The sequence below is a fragment of the Caenorhabditis remanei genome, chromosome IV (genome assembly GCF_010183535.1).
Source record: "Caenorhabditis remanei strain PX506 chromosome IV, whole genome shotgun sequence".
Taxonomy (NCBI): Eukaryota; Metazoa; Nematoda; class Chromadorea; order Rhabditida; family Rhabditidae; genus Caenorhabditis; species Caenorhabditis remanei.
This window is the reverse complement of record NC_071331.1, coordinates 15,034,866-15,048,159: the sequence shown is the minus strand read 5'-3', so window position 1 is coordinate 15,048,159 and position 13,294 is coordinate 15,034,866. Positions and strand designations below refer to the sequence as shown.

Genomic DNA, 13,294 nt, shown 5'->3' with positions numbered 1-13,294 from the left:
TTTTGCACATTCCCAAAAATTTCGAAAAATTTTCAGAGCTGTGACTGGAATATGGATGATTCTGCCTTCTCAAACATCTCGGACGATGGAAAAGATTTCATTCGAAAGCTTCTTCTCGCTGATCCAAACACCAGAATGACAATTCATCAAGCATTGGAGCATCCATGGCTCTCACCAGGAAATGTTCCAGGACGTGATTCTCAAATTCCAAGTAGCAGATACACGAAAATTCGTGATTCAATCAAATCGAAATACGACGCTTGGCCAGAACCACTTCCACCACTCGGAAGAATTTCAAACTATTCTTCGCTGAGAAAGCACAGACCTCAGGAATACTCGATTCGTGACGCCTTCTGGGATCGATCTGAAGCCCAACCAAGATTCATTGTGAAACCATACGGAACTGAAGTTGCTGAAGGACAATCTGCCAACTTCTATTGCAGAGTGATTGCTTCATCTCCTCCAGTTGTCACTTGGCACAAGGATGATAGAGAATTGAAACAAAGTGTGAAATACATGAAGAGATATAATGGAAACGATTATGGATTGACAATCAACAGAGTGAAAGGAGATGATAAGGGAGAATACACTGTCAGAGCAAAGAATTCGTACGGAACAAAGGAAGAAATCGTATTTTTGAATGTGACTCGACACTCTGAACCACTCAAATTCGAACCATTGGAACCAATGAAGAGAGCCCCAACACCACCAAAGGTTGAAGAATTCAAGGAGAGAAGATCCGCTCCGAAGTTCACTTTCCACCTGAGAAACCGTTTGATCCAGAAGAATCATCAATGCAAACTGACATGTTCTCTACAAGGAAACCCAAATCCAACTGTTGAATGGATGAAAGATGGACATCCAGTTGATGAAGACCGAGTACAAGTATCCTTCAGAAGTGGAGTCTGCTCTCTGGAAATCTTCAATGCACGTGTTGATGACGCTGGAACATACACAGTGACAGCCACAAATGATCTTGGAATGGATGTTACTGAATGTGTATTGACAGTTCAAACAAAGGGAGGAGAACCAATTCCACGTGTTTCTTCATTCAGACCGAGAAGAGCTTACGATACGTTGTCAGCTGGAACTGATGTAGAAAGATCACATTCGTATGCTGATATGAGAAGACGATCACTGATTCGTGACGTCTCACCAGATGTCAGATCAGCTGCTGATGACCTCAAAACAAAGATCACAAATGAGATTCCATCGTTTACTCTTCAACTCTCTGATGCTGAAACTGAAGTCGGAGGATCCGCAGAATTCACATCTGAAGTGACCGGACAACCAGAACCACTCGTTGAATGGCTTCATAATGGAGAAAGAATTTCGGATTCTGATTCTCGTTATCGTTCATCGTTTGTTGGTGGAAAAGTCACATTAAGAATCAGTGACGTCAAGAAGTCAGACGAAGGACAATATCTATGCCGTGCCTCGAATTCAGCTGGACAAGAACAAACGAGAGCAACATTGAATGTGAAAGGAGATCAACCACTTGTGAATGGTCATGTAGAAAAGGCTGAAAGTCATCTTCGTGTTTTGAAACATTTGGGAGGAGAAATCGTTCCAACTGGAGGATCAGTGACATTCGAAGCTAGAGTTGAAGGATCACCTGAAGAAGTTTTATGGATGAGAAATGGACAAGAGGTATGTTATTTCAATACTTGATTCAATTAAACTAGTTTTTCTTTCAGCTGACTGATGGAGATAACACCAGTATCAGTCAAAACGGAGACACACTTTCCCTGACTGTAAACTCAGCTGAAGCATCTGATGCCGGACATTATCAACTCGAAGTTCGATCGAAAGGAACTAACTTGGTTTCTGTTGCTTCTTTGGTTGTTGTTGGAGAAAAAGCAGATCCACCAGTCACCAGACTACCATCATCTGTTTCTGCTCCTCTCGGTGGTTCCACTGCTTTCTCAATTGAATTTGAAAACGTCGAAGGTACGATTTGAGACATTTGAATAGTGCACAAGTGATATTTCTTTCAGGTCTAACAGTACAGTGGTTCCGTGGATCGGAAAAGATTGAAAAGAACGAACGGGTAAAATCTGTCAAATCCGGAAACACCTTCAAACTAGACATTAAGGTATGAGTAACATGTTATCATTCCATTTCTCATCATTTTCATTTTCCAGGAAGTTGAACAGGACGACGATGGCATTTATGTAGCCAAAGTGGTAAAAGAGAAGAAAGCAATTGCTAAATATGCGGCCGCTCTTCTCTTGATTTAAATCTTTTTTCCTGTTTTTCTTTTCCATTCAATCCATATTTGTATCTATTTTCTGTAGTCGTGACATCTAGCCGCCTATACTGATTCTTCCTTTAAACTTAATTCATCTCCTTCCTTTTCTCTACTTTTCTCTCGTTTCGCCAAACTTCTTTCGCCATCTGATATTCGTGTTTTTTGTCTTCTTCATCCCGCTGTTTTATCAAGTAAAAATCCCGGCTTTCCTATCAGAACAATGCTTTCTTTCTTTTCTTTTAATTGTAATCAATTTTCTTGAAGATTTTGATGATATTTTCTAATTCAAAACTGCTTTCATTGTAATTTTTTGAAAAACTTCAATAATTTCCCATATCTTCTTCCAAAATATCCAATTATTCCAGTCAAAATTCGAAACTTTCCTATTTTCTTCCATGATTTTTCCTATGTTTCCACTCAAGATTCAAGAAATGGGACGCTTGTTTCTGAAAGTGGATCTCATTTTTATTTTCTCATTCATCCATGATTTCTCTTTTTTTATTCGATTGCTTTCAGTTTTTCAGTAGGGACCCTGATTTTCTGATTGTATCTTTCCTTTTTCTCTCTCTCTTTAGGTATCAATTTTTCCTTTCTCGCAGTAGATGACTTTTGAATTCGGGACAAATTCATTTGATTCTACCAATTTCTATATTTTAATAAGTATTTTATTTGATAGTTTAGTTCGGTAGTCTTCACATATCCTCATGTATGTTTTAAATTCTTTCCATTGTAACTGTTTCGAATAATGACTGGAGTTCTTGGATCTTCTAGAAAATCGAAGAATGCGAAGCTTATTGAAATTATTCGTCTTCTCTAAAAATGTAAATCTTCTTTAGTCAGTCAAAGGTGTTTCTTTTTAAATTGCTCTATTTTCTCTGAAATTGAAGTGTTGTTTCAACTAATAAATATAAAAGAATAAAATCCTGTATTAAAGCAATCTGTGAGAGTATGAATACATAAAATAGTTGTCTGAGAAGTGATACCAGCAAATGTGACTGTGAATTTGAAAGACATGCTGTGGGACATAGTATATGAACGTCTGTTGGACAGAGGAGACAGGGATATTTGAAGGTAAACAAAATACATCAAAAAATACATGAAGAAAAAAAACATGGTCTACCCCGCGACCGTTCTCAAGTGCTCAAGGATGAATATCAATGGGAATGAAAAAGTTAGGCAATCGAAGAAATAATATTAGCTTTTGGCTCCTTATTTTCTACAAATCCTTTCAGTTCGTTGATGATTACGTGGATCTCACGTCCACTTGTCTCTGGAAGGCAAATCAGCAAGTAGACCAACGCAAGTGCCGATGGAATGGCGAAAAGAACCACGAACGAAAATGCGCCGATGCTCATGAACAATGGGATTGTCGAGAAGTTTGTGACAACGACGAGACAGCTGTGAATTGAGTAAACAAAACAGAACATCATGGATCTATCGGCTAGTGGTGACAGCTCCGGTGGAATGGACCAGATTACAGGACCAACTCCAACTCTGAAAAAAATATACTAAAAACACTTTTTGATATCCTTATAGCTCACCCATAGGCCATAACAAATCCAAAACATGCTCCCATTGCCATTGACTGCTGATGCATTTGCTCTGCCACAGCAAAGATCGTCAAAAAGATGACTGTGCAGGAGCCGCAGGACAGAAGAAGAACTCTCCGTGGAACTTTGTCGATGATCATAGTTGAACAAATTGACGAGACAGTTAGAACAACCATCATCAAACTAGAAGCCATCTGGGAAGTTTTCCTGAAAGAGTATTTTTAAATACCAACTTCAATTATGCTCTCTTACGTGTCGACACCCATATCAGTGAAGAAGAAAGTGCTGTTCTGAAGAATAGGATAGAATGGAAGCGTGAGAATTGCAGCAGCCACAGACAACATCATTGCTTTACGAAGGTGAGATGTTCTGAGAATATGCATCACCGATGTTGAAGATTCCTCTTTTTTCTCGTTATTGTTTCCAGCTGATTCTTCTTTTTGATGTTGCTCCATCGAATCGATAAGAAGCGTTTGATCAGGAAGATATCCTTGGAAGAATCGAAGCGATTTCAATGCAGCAACTTTGTCCTTCTTAACAAGCATTAGGAACTTTGGTGTATCAGGCATCCAAAGAATAAAGGCAGTTGACAAGATTCCAGGAATAACCGGCACAAACAAAAGCACGGAGAGCGAATGTCCCAAAAGTCCCTCATGACCAAGCAACATGCCAAGTAAGCACATCGTTGCATAGCCAGTTGAATACAACGATGACATCGTTCCACGAAGAGATGCTGGTGAAATTTCCTGAAAAAAAAGATTTTCAGAAGAAATGAGAGGTTATATAAACCTGGAGATAGAGAATCAAAGCTGCATCACTCAGTGGAGAGAAAACAGCAGCAATCAGTCGACCAGCAATCAAAACTTCGGAGTACGGTGTGAAGCTAGCGAGCATCTGCATAGCTCCGGCGAAGGTCATGAAAGCGATCGAAATAGCGAATGCTACTTTTCGGCCATAGTTATCACAAAGGAATGGACTGCACATAGCACCAATGACTTGGAAGAGATACCAAGCCGAGTTGATTCCAGACTTGAGGAGTGACACTTCTTCATGATCGAGTGGTCGATATCTCTCGGTGAATGAGTTATTCAGATATTCGTTGAGTTTGTGGACAGCAGTGTTGACAGATGTATGAGAAAATCCTGAAAGAAATATGTACGAGATTCTCGGGAAACGTTAAACACACCTGATGGGAAGTTAGTCATGGCAGTAAGAAGTGAGCAAATGAGAAACAGGCGGACGCCATTCCATGAGAGGAGAGATGGATCGGAAGTCATTCCGAAAGCACTGAGAGAATAGAGAAAGGTCGCGGGGTAGTTAATCTATGAAATTGTGGCTCCAGTGAGTTTAGATGGGTCTTCGGCAGATTTTTGTTTGGGCCACGCCACAAACACTGCCTCTAACGTGGACTTTTCTTCTGCCGTGTACTTTCGGTTTGTTCCGTTTGAGAGTCGAGCGACCGTGTGGGAAGAAGGGGCTCTGAAAAAGTACTATTTCTAATTTACAAGAGTAACAGTTTAGATGATTCATAAAAGAACTGAGACAGTCTAGACTGATAAAATAAATATAAAACGAGGAATAGGTGTTCGTAATAGAATGCGCACTGAATGTGATGGTCCGATGACAATGGGCAGGCGGGTGACCCGCCTACCCACGAGGTGTCTACAACGCGCGGACAAACGAAGACAAGACAAGGAAAAGATGATTACGATGATGTCGGCGAATATTTGCATATTGTCTTGTAATATACACGTAGGGACAAACGCACTCAGATTGTACGGAGTGGATGTGGTTGGTTCGGGAACTATCCCGAATAATGAAACGATTGACACAGATTGGGCAGAGAAATATTGACTTTCAATTGCAATCATAATAATTCAAAACCCAGATATGGTGTCAGTGTTTGACGACGAATGAGATCGGTTATACACCAAATCTGATGCAATATTAGTAGTTTCAAAGAAAACAGTCGAGTTTTAATCCCAAAAAGAATGTGTACTAAAAATATAGAATGACCCATAGTCACTCGATAATCTTAGAAAATCACTGCTCAAACAAATTGAAAGAGGTAGACGGTAGACAATATTTGTTTTTCGGTTAGCTGAACCGTCTCGCAAATTCTAAAGTGTCTTAAAAGAACAGTGTGATAAACGGGGGAATACCTCTCTTTATAAGCGCTTGCGGTATCATGAGGAGACGATGGGCTGATTGTGTAGTGCGACTACGCAAAGCGGGAGACTGACAGTGAGGAATTTAGAAAATGAGAGAATTTGCATATTTGATCTCGATGGAATTCTCAGCGTTGTATCACTATGTAGATACAGTTAGAGCCTAGGTGCCAAGGTTTATAGTCAAAATTCGTGTAAGGCTCTGTGAAGGAGGCTACTCACTGGTAATGCCGCTCAGCTTTGTACTGACGTGAACTAACTTATTCAACCTTTTTTTTCAAAATCAACATTACGCATTTGGGGAAACCCCCTCGTGTTGTAATTTCATGCAAATAACCTGATTTCATGATGCGGAATTATGATCGGAAGGATATGTGAACAATTGAATCTCTGATTAGCAACAAATCGGCGAAGAATATGATAAAATTGAAAAAAAGAGTGAAAAATCACGAGTTGTGAGTCGAAATGGACGAAAAATTATTACGAGGAAATCGTTTTCGCTATTTTTTACCGCGAAATTAACAATCGCTGTAAGACCGCATAGTATTAATGAATGCGCCTTTGAACCGACCGTAATCAATAAATAAAATAATCTGCCGTTGGGAAAACAGAAGGAAGAGCTTCGAAGAGGAAACGAGCAATTGTTTTTGCTAGCAAATATATAAATATAGATTCTGAAAACATTGTATGAATACCTAAAAATTGAAAGATATCTTTTCTCACATCTCGATATTGAAAAATGTATCATCCGATTAAATGAATTCTTGAATCGCGTCTCATTAGAATTTTACGGACCATCCTCGTTTGTCAAATTTCTTTTGAAACCGAAAATCTGAGAAACAATTTTTAAATATTTAAGTGTGGCCCTTGCGTATGGAATCCCAGTTGATGTCTGCATTAAAAATACAGTAAGCCAAGAAATTTTGAACATTACTGTAAAAATAGAGAATTTATTTCTAGACGTGTTCATCCAGAGTAAACCAAGTATTCCACAAACAGAACGACTTTTCATCTGTTTTTTGTTGTATTTTTTCTGCTGGTACATTTTTTAGTTAACCATCTAGGCACGGCCTCTAGCGGAGGTCCTCTCAATGCACTGCGCACAGTACTTTGAGAGGGCCTCTGCAGGAGGCCGTGTCTAGGTCGACTCAGTTAAGAGTTCTGGAAAATTTTCTGTATTTTGGAGTGAATTGCGTTCGCACAAGGAAGAAACTATGTCGCACGAAACACATGAAACTTAACATGAATATGCAGTCTAACATACTCTGAGATCATTGTTCTCCTTCAATCCAGTCACATTTATCTCAGATCTCAGATAAATGAGACTAACTGAAAGACCGTACGTTCGTGAGGCACAGTTTCTAGAGGAGTCCTTTGATGTCCAATGGCTCTCAAAACCTTGTCTGTATTATTTATAGCGGATATCTTGGAAAAAAACTCTGCGATTTTCTTTTCAGTGTCTTTGTATGTTGTGAAATGAACAAAAGTGACAGATTATTGTATATTATCCAACATCTCCTCTTACTCGAATCACTCAAATTAAAGTTACCAAAGACCTCTCTCATATCTGAGATCCCATGTGTGGATCCTGCCTCGAGATCCCACTGTTTTATTAGTAACATTCTCAATAGTTATTATCTCATACTTTTCTCTCCGGAAGCCATGATGAAATCCGTTTTCATGCACGTGAAAATCACATGAAGAACGATTATGAAGCATCTTCTTTTCATCTGGAGCTCTCTGCGTCTCCTACGTCTCTCCCTCGGCATCCTTACTTTCTATTTTCATTTTTCTAAACTTCGTACTTGGTGGCAGGCTTGTTTCTTTAAGTGAAGAAGTTGCATAATTTCCTTTGTGAAAGTTTTGATAATTTATGAAAGTTTTAGCAATTTCCTTCGAATCTTATTGTCCCTGAAAAAATAAATTTTAAACTACCGCCAATTTTTTATTCGGAGTGCGCCAGCCGGACAACTGACCTGACTTTCGTGAGTTAGCGCACTTTTCGTTTTTTTTTCAATCGAAGTTTGTTTTCGGCACGTTTTATTTTTGAAACCAGAGAGACATCACAAATAAATGAAACATCCACTATCAAACAAACTGAAAACACTATATTTTTCGTTTCGCATGTTTACACTATTGATTATATTGATTCCTTCCATTATAACCGTCTCTTTGAAACAAACACGTGATCTGTTCTCCTCTATTGATATGCTTTTTCTTCGAAAATATAATCATCTCCTTTGACTCCTTTGTATCCGTTGAACATTATTCATTTTTAATACGTTCCCCCATTGATGGGCTAGTTTCAGAGAATGCCCGCAACTAACCGAAGAATTTCGTTGGGATCGCCAAAAGATCTCAGAGAAGTGAAGTTTTTTGACGAGGAGCCTATTCCGGACGTTCCACCGAAGGGTGCACGTGTCAAAGTTTGCTATGCTGGAGTATGTCTTACTGACCGGGAAGTGTCCAACACAAAGCAGGCGAGAATTACAAACGGAATCAAGGACACTAGCTTGTTTCCAGGTTTTTAAATTTTAAATTGTTTTTTTCACATTCAAATAACTTTCAGGATACGAAGTTTCTGGTATCGTCGAATCTTTCGGCTCAGAATGTACTCCACGGGATTACGACTTGAATATTGGAGACAAGGTTATTGTTTGGCCAACTGATGAAATGTGCAGTCATGGATATGCTGACTACGTTGCTGTTCCAACTCTCCATTTTCTTGTGAAAATTCCGGAAACTCTTTCAATGCACGTGGCCTCAATTCTCCCAGCCGGTGCTACGTGGGCACTGTCTGCTGTTCTCCAGGTATGTATATATCTCGTTTAAAGTTTTATTTTATTTTTAATTCAGGCTAGACCGATTGTTGAAGCATTTTCGCAATCAAAAGGCTTCTGCAACATTCTGATCGTCGGTGCTGGAGGACTTGGTCTTTGGCTTCTCAAGCTCGCTAAACATTTCCTTGCCATCAACAATGATAAGAAGATTCGCCTTATGGTTGCAGACGCGAAAGAAGAACGTCTATCTCTTGCTGAAAGAAATGGAGCAGACTTTGTTGTCCATTGGGATGATTCGGAGTTTGAGGAGTATCTTATCATGAGAACAAAGGATGTTGCTCGCACAGGTGTCAATGTTGTCTTCGACTTTGTGACTTCTCCTAGAACTGTTACTCGTTCATTGAAATGTCTCGCCGAAGGAGGTGTTTTGTTCGTCGGAGGTCTATCAGGGCTCGATGTTCAACTTCCAATAAAACATGTTGCCAAAAACAGACTTGCAATTATGGGTGTCACTAGGTTAGAATAGATGGCAAACCTTGAGATGTTCCTTTTATTGTTTACAGAGGAAGCATTGAACAACTCAAAAATCTTGTCAACTTGATTGCTGGAGGACAAATCGATGCACCAGATTACAGAGTTTATCCAGTCGATCAGGCATCGGCTGTTTTGAAGCAATTGTCGATGTCTGAAGTGGAAGGTCGGGCTATCCTCGAAGTTTGCGACCCAATATCAGCTCTGAATATCGATGAAACCGGCGGTGTTCCAATTCCAGCTGCCACCTCCGAATAAATTCTTAATCTCTTGCCTGTAGAGGTCTAATAATTGTATTGCTACTTTGCCATTTCAGACATTGACCCGTCACTCTTCACTCATAATGAAATAGTCAGAGAAATTAAACTTTCCCCGTGCATTTACTCTTTTCCCCCAGTCAGAGTTTGTTGCCATCTGCTTTTGAAAATTCCCTGTAACATAAAAACCAATGTTCCCATTTTCTTGCTCGAATGACAGCAGTAACCGATCCACCCATTATTAAACTGTTTTTGCTTATAGTTAGGTACTTCTAGACTGTAAAAATAATGTAAACAAACGAATTTAATGAATGTTATTATAGAACATAAATTTTCCAACCCCAAAATGGAGGTATTTGATTCCTACCAAAAAGTATTTGATCAATCACCGCCTATTGATGAGACATAATTCAAGGCAGCACCTATGACACCGGAACCGCTTCCGACGTGCCAGGCGGATATGAAATATGACATCCTCGCAAGAGCTGGGTTCGCTCGACGTGGAAATCTTCATCTGCCACATTCTATCGTCGAAACTCCAGTTTTCATGCCTGTTGGAACTCAAGGAACAATGAAGGTAAAGTCATTATAAAAATGTAATTATAAGATCATAGATAAAAGTCATAAATACAGTATCATATATATATATATATATATATATAACTCATCCGTAATTTCTTGCAGGGAGTTGTTCCGGAACAACTAGTAGCTATGGACTGCAGAATTCTACTTTGCAACACGTATCATCTCGGTCATCGCCCAGGTCATGAGCGAGTCAAAGCTGCGGGAGGACTTCATAAAATGATGAATTGGGACAGATCGATTCTCACTGATTCTGGAGGTTTTCAAATGGTCTCACTAAGCAAATTGATGACTGTTGACGAAAATGGAGTAAACTTTGAAAGTCCTCACACCGGAGAAATGATGGCTTTACCTCCTGAGAAATCTATTGAAATTCAACAAGCACTTGGAGCAGATATTATGATGCAGTTAGATCACGTTATCCATGTTTTAACAACCGGTGACATCGTCAAAGAAGCTATGCATAGAAGTATTCGATGGCTCGACAGATGTAAAGTGGCACACACAAGAGATGATCAAGCAATGTTTCCTATTCTACAAGGAGGTCTTAATCTCGAATTACGGAAAGAGTGTGCTGAAGAAATGGCAAAACGCGCTAAAGTTGGAATTGCTATTGGAGGTCTCTCTGGAGGAGAAGAGAAAGATCATTTCTGGAGAGTCGTTGCTGCTTGTTGTGCTGCTTTACCACCTCATCTACCTCGATATGTTATGGGTGTAGGATTTCCAGTAGACCTAGTAATTTGTTCTCTACTTGGAGCTGACATGTTCGATTGTGTCTATCCGACGAGAACTGCTAGATTCGGAACTGCAATGGTTCGAAGAGGAGGATTAATGCAATTGAATCAGAAAAGATATAAAGAAGATTTCCTGCCGATTGATGACAAATGTGAATGTAGTACATGTAAAAACTACAGTCGAGCGTATCTTCATTCTATTGTTGGAAAGGTGAGTTCACAAAAGTAATAAAGAACTCTAACAAGATATTTTCCATACGTTTCGATATCACTGCCATGAAGTTAACGATAAGATGAGTTTGTTTCAGGAGACAGTAGGATGCCATCTAGTATCTGTTCACAATATTAAGCATCAATTGGATTTGATGCGGGACGTCCGTCAAGCAATTCAATCGAACTCGGTAGAGCTGTTTCTGAAACAGTTTATTCATGACTATTACGGACCGATTCAATCAGAAGAGCCATCCAAACAAGATTCTCTGAAGATCCGAGAAGTTCCACAATGGGTTCGAGATGCTGTTAATCATATGGGCTACAAACTTGATTTTTGATTTTTTGATTCTGTTGTTATTCATATTTTCGTATACATTGTTGTGTTTCCCTATTGTTGTTGAATAATATTTTATTGTCTCTTCTCCTATTCCGGAACAATGTTTCCTGGAAAATAATGATTTATTTCAAACACCTTATACAAGTGCCTTCTCCATTATCGCTAGACGCTCGCGCGATTTTTTGTACAGATCGAAAGTACGAACTCAATACGCTCCCCAGTCTTTTCTACTCTCCTACAGAAAATTTCGTGCTGTTTCGTCAATGCTCGATTCGAGTTTGTGTAAACCTATTGGGCACCTAGAGGCTCTCTCCTGAGCACATCCGCTCATCTCTCCTCTTACTTTGATTGTTTGAACTCTTTTCACTTCTCTCTCCATTATCGCCACGTGTTTGTTTCACTGGAGATTCGTATGTGGGAGCAGAGAGAAAGGAAGTGGATGCTTCTGTGCAACAGTACGAAAAGAAAGGGGCAAATAGTATACAGAAACGAAACTATTTGTAGTCAGAGACATAAATAAGACAAGGTTGTCCTCCACATATTTCTGAATTTCGTTGAAACACTTACGATAGCGTCGCTATTGTTTCTGACAAGGAGATGTATTAACTGGCTATTTTAGGTATACTTGAATAGGAAGGACAGAAAACCGGATCCTTTTCATGTTTACTAGAATGAAGATGTTTGGTATAGGTTCAGAAAGATCCGAATTTGATTTTAATCCATGTTTGAGAGTGCTTAAATTATGGAGTAAACTCAAATATATGGTTCTGGGGGGATGCGGTTTTTATAAGTTTCTCGGAAAGCAAACACTTGCTTGAAAGTTTTTGAGATAGCCTTTTTTCCAATTGCGAAGACTTCTTGTTATTTTTTTCAATTGACAACTTCCGCTTATCTAGAGTTCTGGAGCCACGTGCCTTATGACCTCAACTAAAATCTAGACATTAAAGCAACATCTCATGATTCAAAACGGGGGAATCCCCCCCATTTCTGTCATCATCTGACTTGTGAAGTCACCCCACCCTATACACATTTTCTTTGTCCTCTACGTGTTGGTACGTGCAAAAGCGAGAAACGATGAGAGTTTTCTTTTCGTCGCGCCATGACATCGTTTTCCGCAAAATTGTCTGCGACTCTCACCCACGTGGTTCTCTAACGAGTGAGACAGTGAGATGAAAAAAAGAAAAAAAGAAGATCAGACCATCAACCAACGCTTTTTTGCTTGCGGTGCAGTGTCGTTGAAATGAGAGAAAAAGGAACGAAGCATTTTGGAGATGATGGAAAAAGTGACGAAGTCTCGTCAGATGATGACGACCTTCTCGAAAAGTTGTAGATGTATTCAATATGATGCAAGTTAACGTTTGAAAGCATACCTGTTATGCAGGCTAAGTTTCGAACACTTTGCCAACTAAAAGGAAGAAAAGGTTCGGAACCCTTAGTGTCCGGGCTTTAAACTTATTCTTTATCAAAATTAACATCTGAACTTCGTAGGGTTCATAGATCCAGAATTCGTTTTCTTCATAGATCCAGAAGCATGGAAACAGCCCTTGAATCGAATGAGTCTTCTCAGTTCTATCAACCCGGTGCAAATTTTAAAATGTTTCTTTTCCCGAGTTATTTCGCTGCAGTTTGTACCGAAATGGGGGAATCCCTCTTCTATCATCTTTTATCAATTCTTTTTTTTTGATCCGATTAATTATGTTCAAACGATCATTACAAACAATCTTCTTCTCTTCTCTCCGTTTCGATGCCTCCAAGAATTACATCAGTCTAACGATTCCGCTGGTTAAGATCAAATGATAAGAGAATGGTCAAGCATCAAATTCGTTCAGTGAAAATGTTGCATTTTCCGATCGAGTCGGATGATAAAAACACCCGACTTCGATAACTAGGA

The 13,294-nt window shown here is 39.4% G+C and overlaps 5 protein-coding genes across 5 annotated transcripts in view; 4 read left to right on the top strand and 1 right to left on the bottom strand.

The window, feature by feature from the left end:
- Positions 1 to 2,240, top strand: part of GCK72_014213 (uncharacterized protein) — a gene marked incomplete at both ends in the record, with an annotated part of 31,251 nt that extends 29,011 nt beyond the window's left edge. The window contains 4 exons of the mRNA XM_053730184.1: positions 37 to 1,650; positions 1,698 to 1,950; positions 1,998 to 2,095; positions 2,145 to 2,240. Of these exons, the coding sequence (XP_053584956.1) occupies positions 37 to 1,650; positions 1,698 to 1,950; positions 1,998 to 2,095; positions 2,145 to 2,240 (2,061 nt within the window). The remainder of the gene's footprint in view (positions 1 to 36; positions 1,651 to 1,697; positions 1,951 to 1,997; positions 2,096 to 2,144) is intronic.
- A 1,122-nt stretch (positions 2,241 to 3,362) lies between these two features.
- On the top strand, positions 3,363 to 3,660 carry GCK72_014212 (uncharacterized protein; the record flags this gene model as incomplete). The annotated part of the gene is made up of 2 exons (XM_053730183.1): positions 3,363 to 3,422; positions 3,484 to 3,660. The coding sequence occupies 2 exons, from the start codon at positions 3,363 to 3,365 to the stop codon at positions 3,658 to 3,660; spliced, it is 237 nt and encodes a 78-aa protein (XP_053584955.1).
- GCK72_014211 (uncharacterized protein) lies at positions 3,424 to 5,078 on the bottom strand (the record flags this gene model as incomplete). The annotated part of the gene is made up of 5 exons (XM_003100732.2): positions 3,424 to 3,745; positions 3,793 to 4,008; positions 4,054 to 4,547; positions 4,591 to 4,943; positions 4,988 to 5,078. 5 exons carry the CDS (start codon positions 5,076 to 5,078, stop codon positions 3,424 to 3,426), a joined length of 1,476 nt encoding a protein of 491 aa, XP_003100780.2.
- A 3,203-nt stretch (positions 5,079 to 8,281) lies between these two features.
- On the top strand, positions 8,282 to 9,538 carry GCK72_014210 (uncharacterized protein; the record flags this gene model as incomplete). The annotated part of the gene is made up of 4 exons (XM_003100654.2): positions 8,282 to 8,492; positions 8,539 to 8,780; positions 8,826 to 9,265; positions 9,313 to 9,538. 4 exons carry the CDS (start codon positions 8,282 to 8,284, stop codon positions 9,536 to 9,538), a joined length of 1,119 nt encoding a protein of 372 aa, XP_003100702.1.
- Positions 9,539 to 9,961: 423 nt separating this feature from the next.
- On the top strand, positions 9,962 to 11,404 carry GCK72_014209 (uncharacterized protein; the record flags this gene model as incomplete). Its single annotated transcript, XM_003087602.2, has 3 exons — positions 9,962 to 10,114; positions 10,222 to 11,064; positions 11,162 to 11,404. The coding sequence occupies 3 exons, from the start codon at positions 9,962 to 9,964 to the stop codon at positions 11,402 to 11,404; spliced, it is 1,239 nt and encodes a 412-aa protein (XP_003087650.2).
- Between the last annotated feature and the right edge of the window lie 1,890 nt (positions 11,405 to 13,294).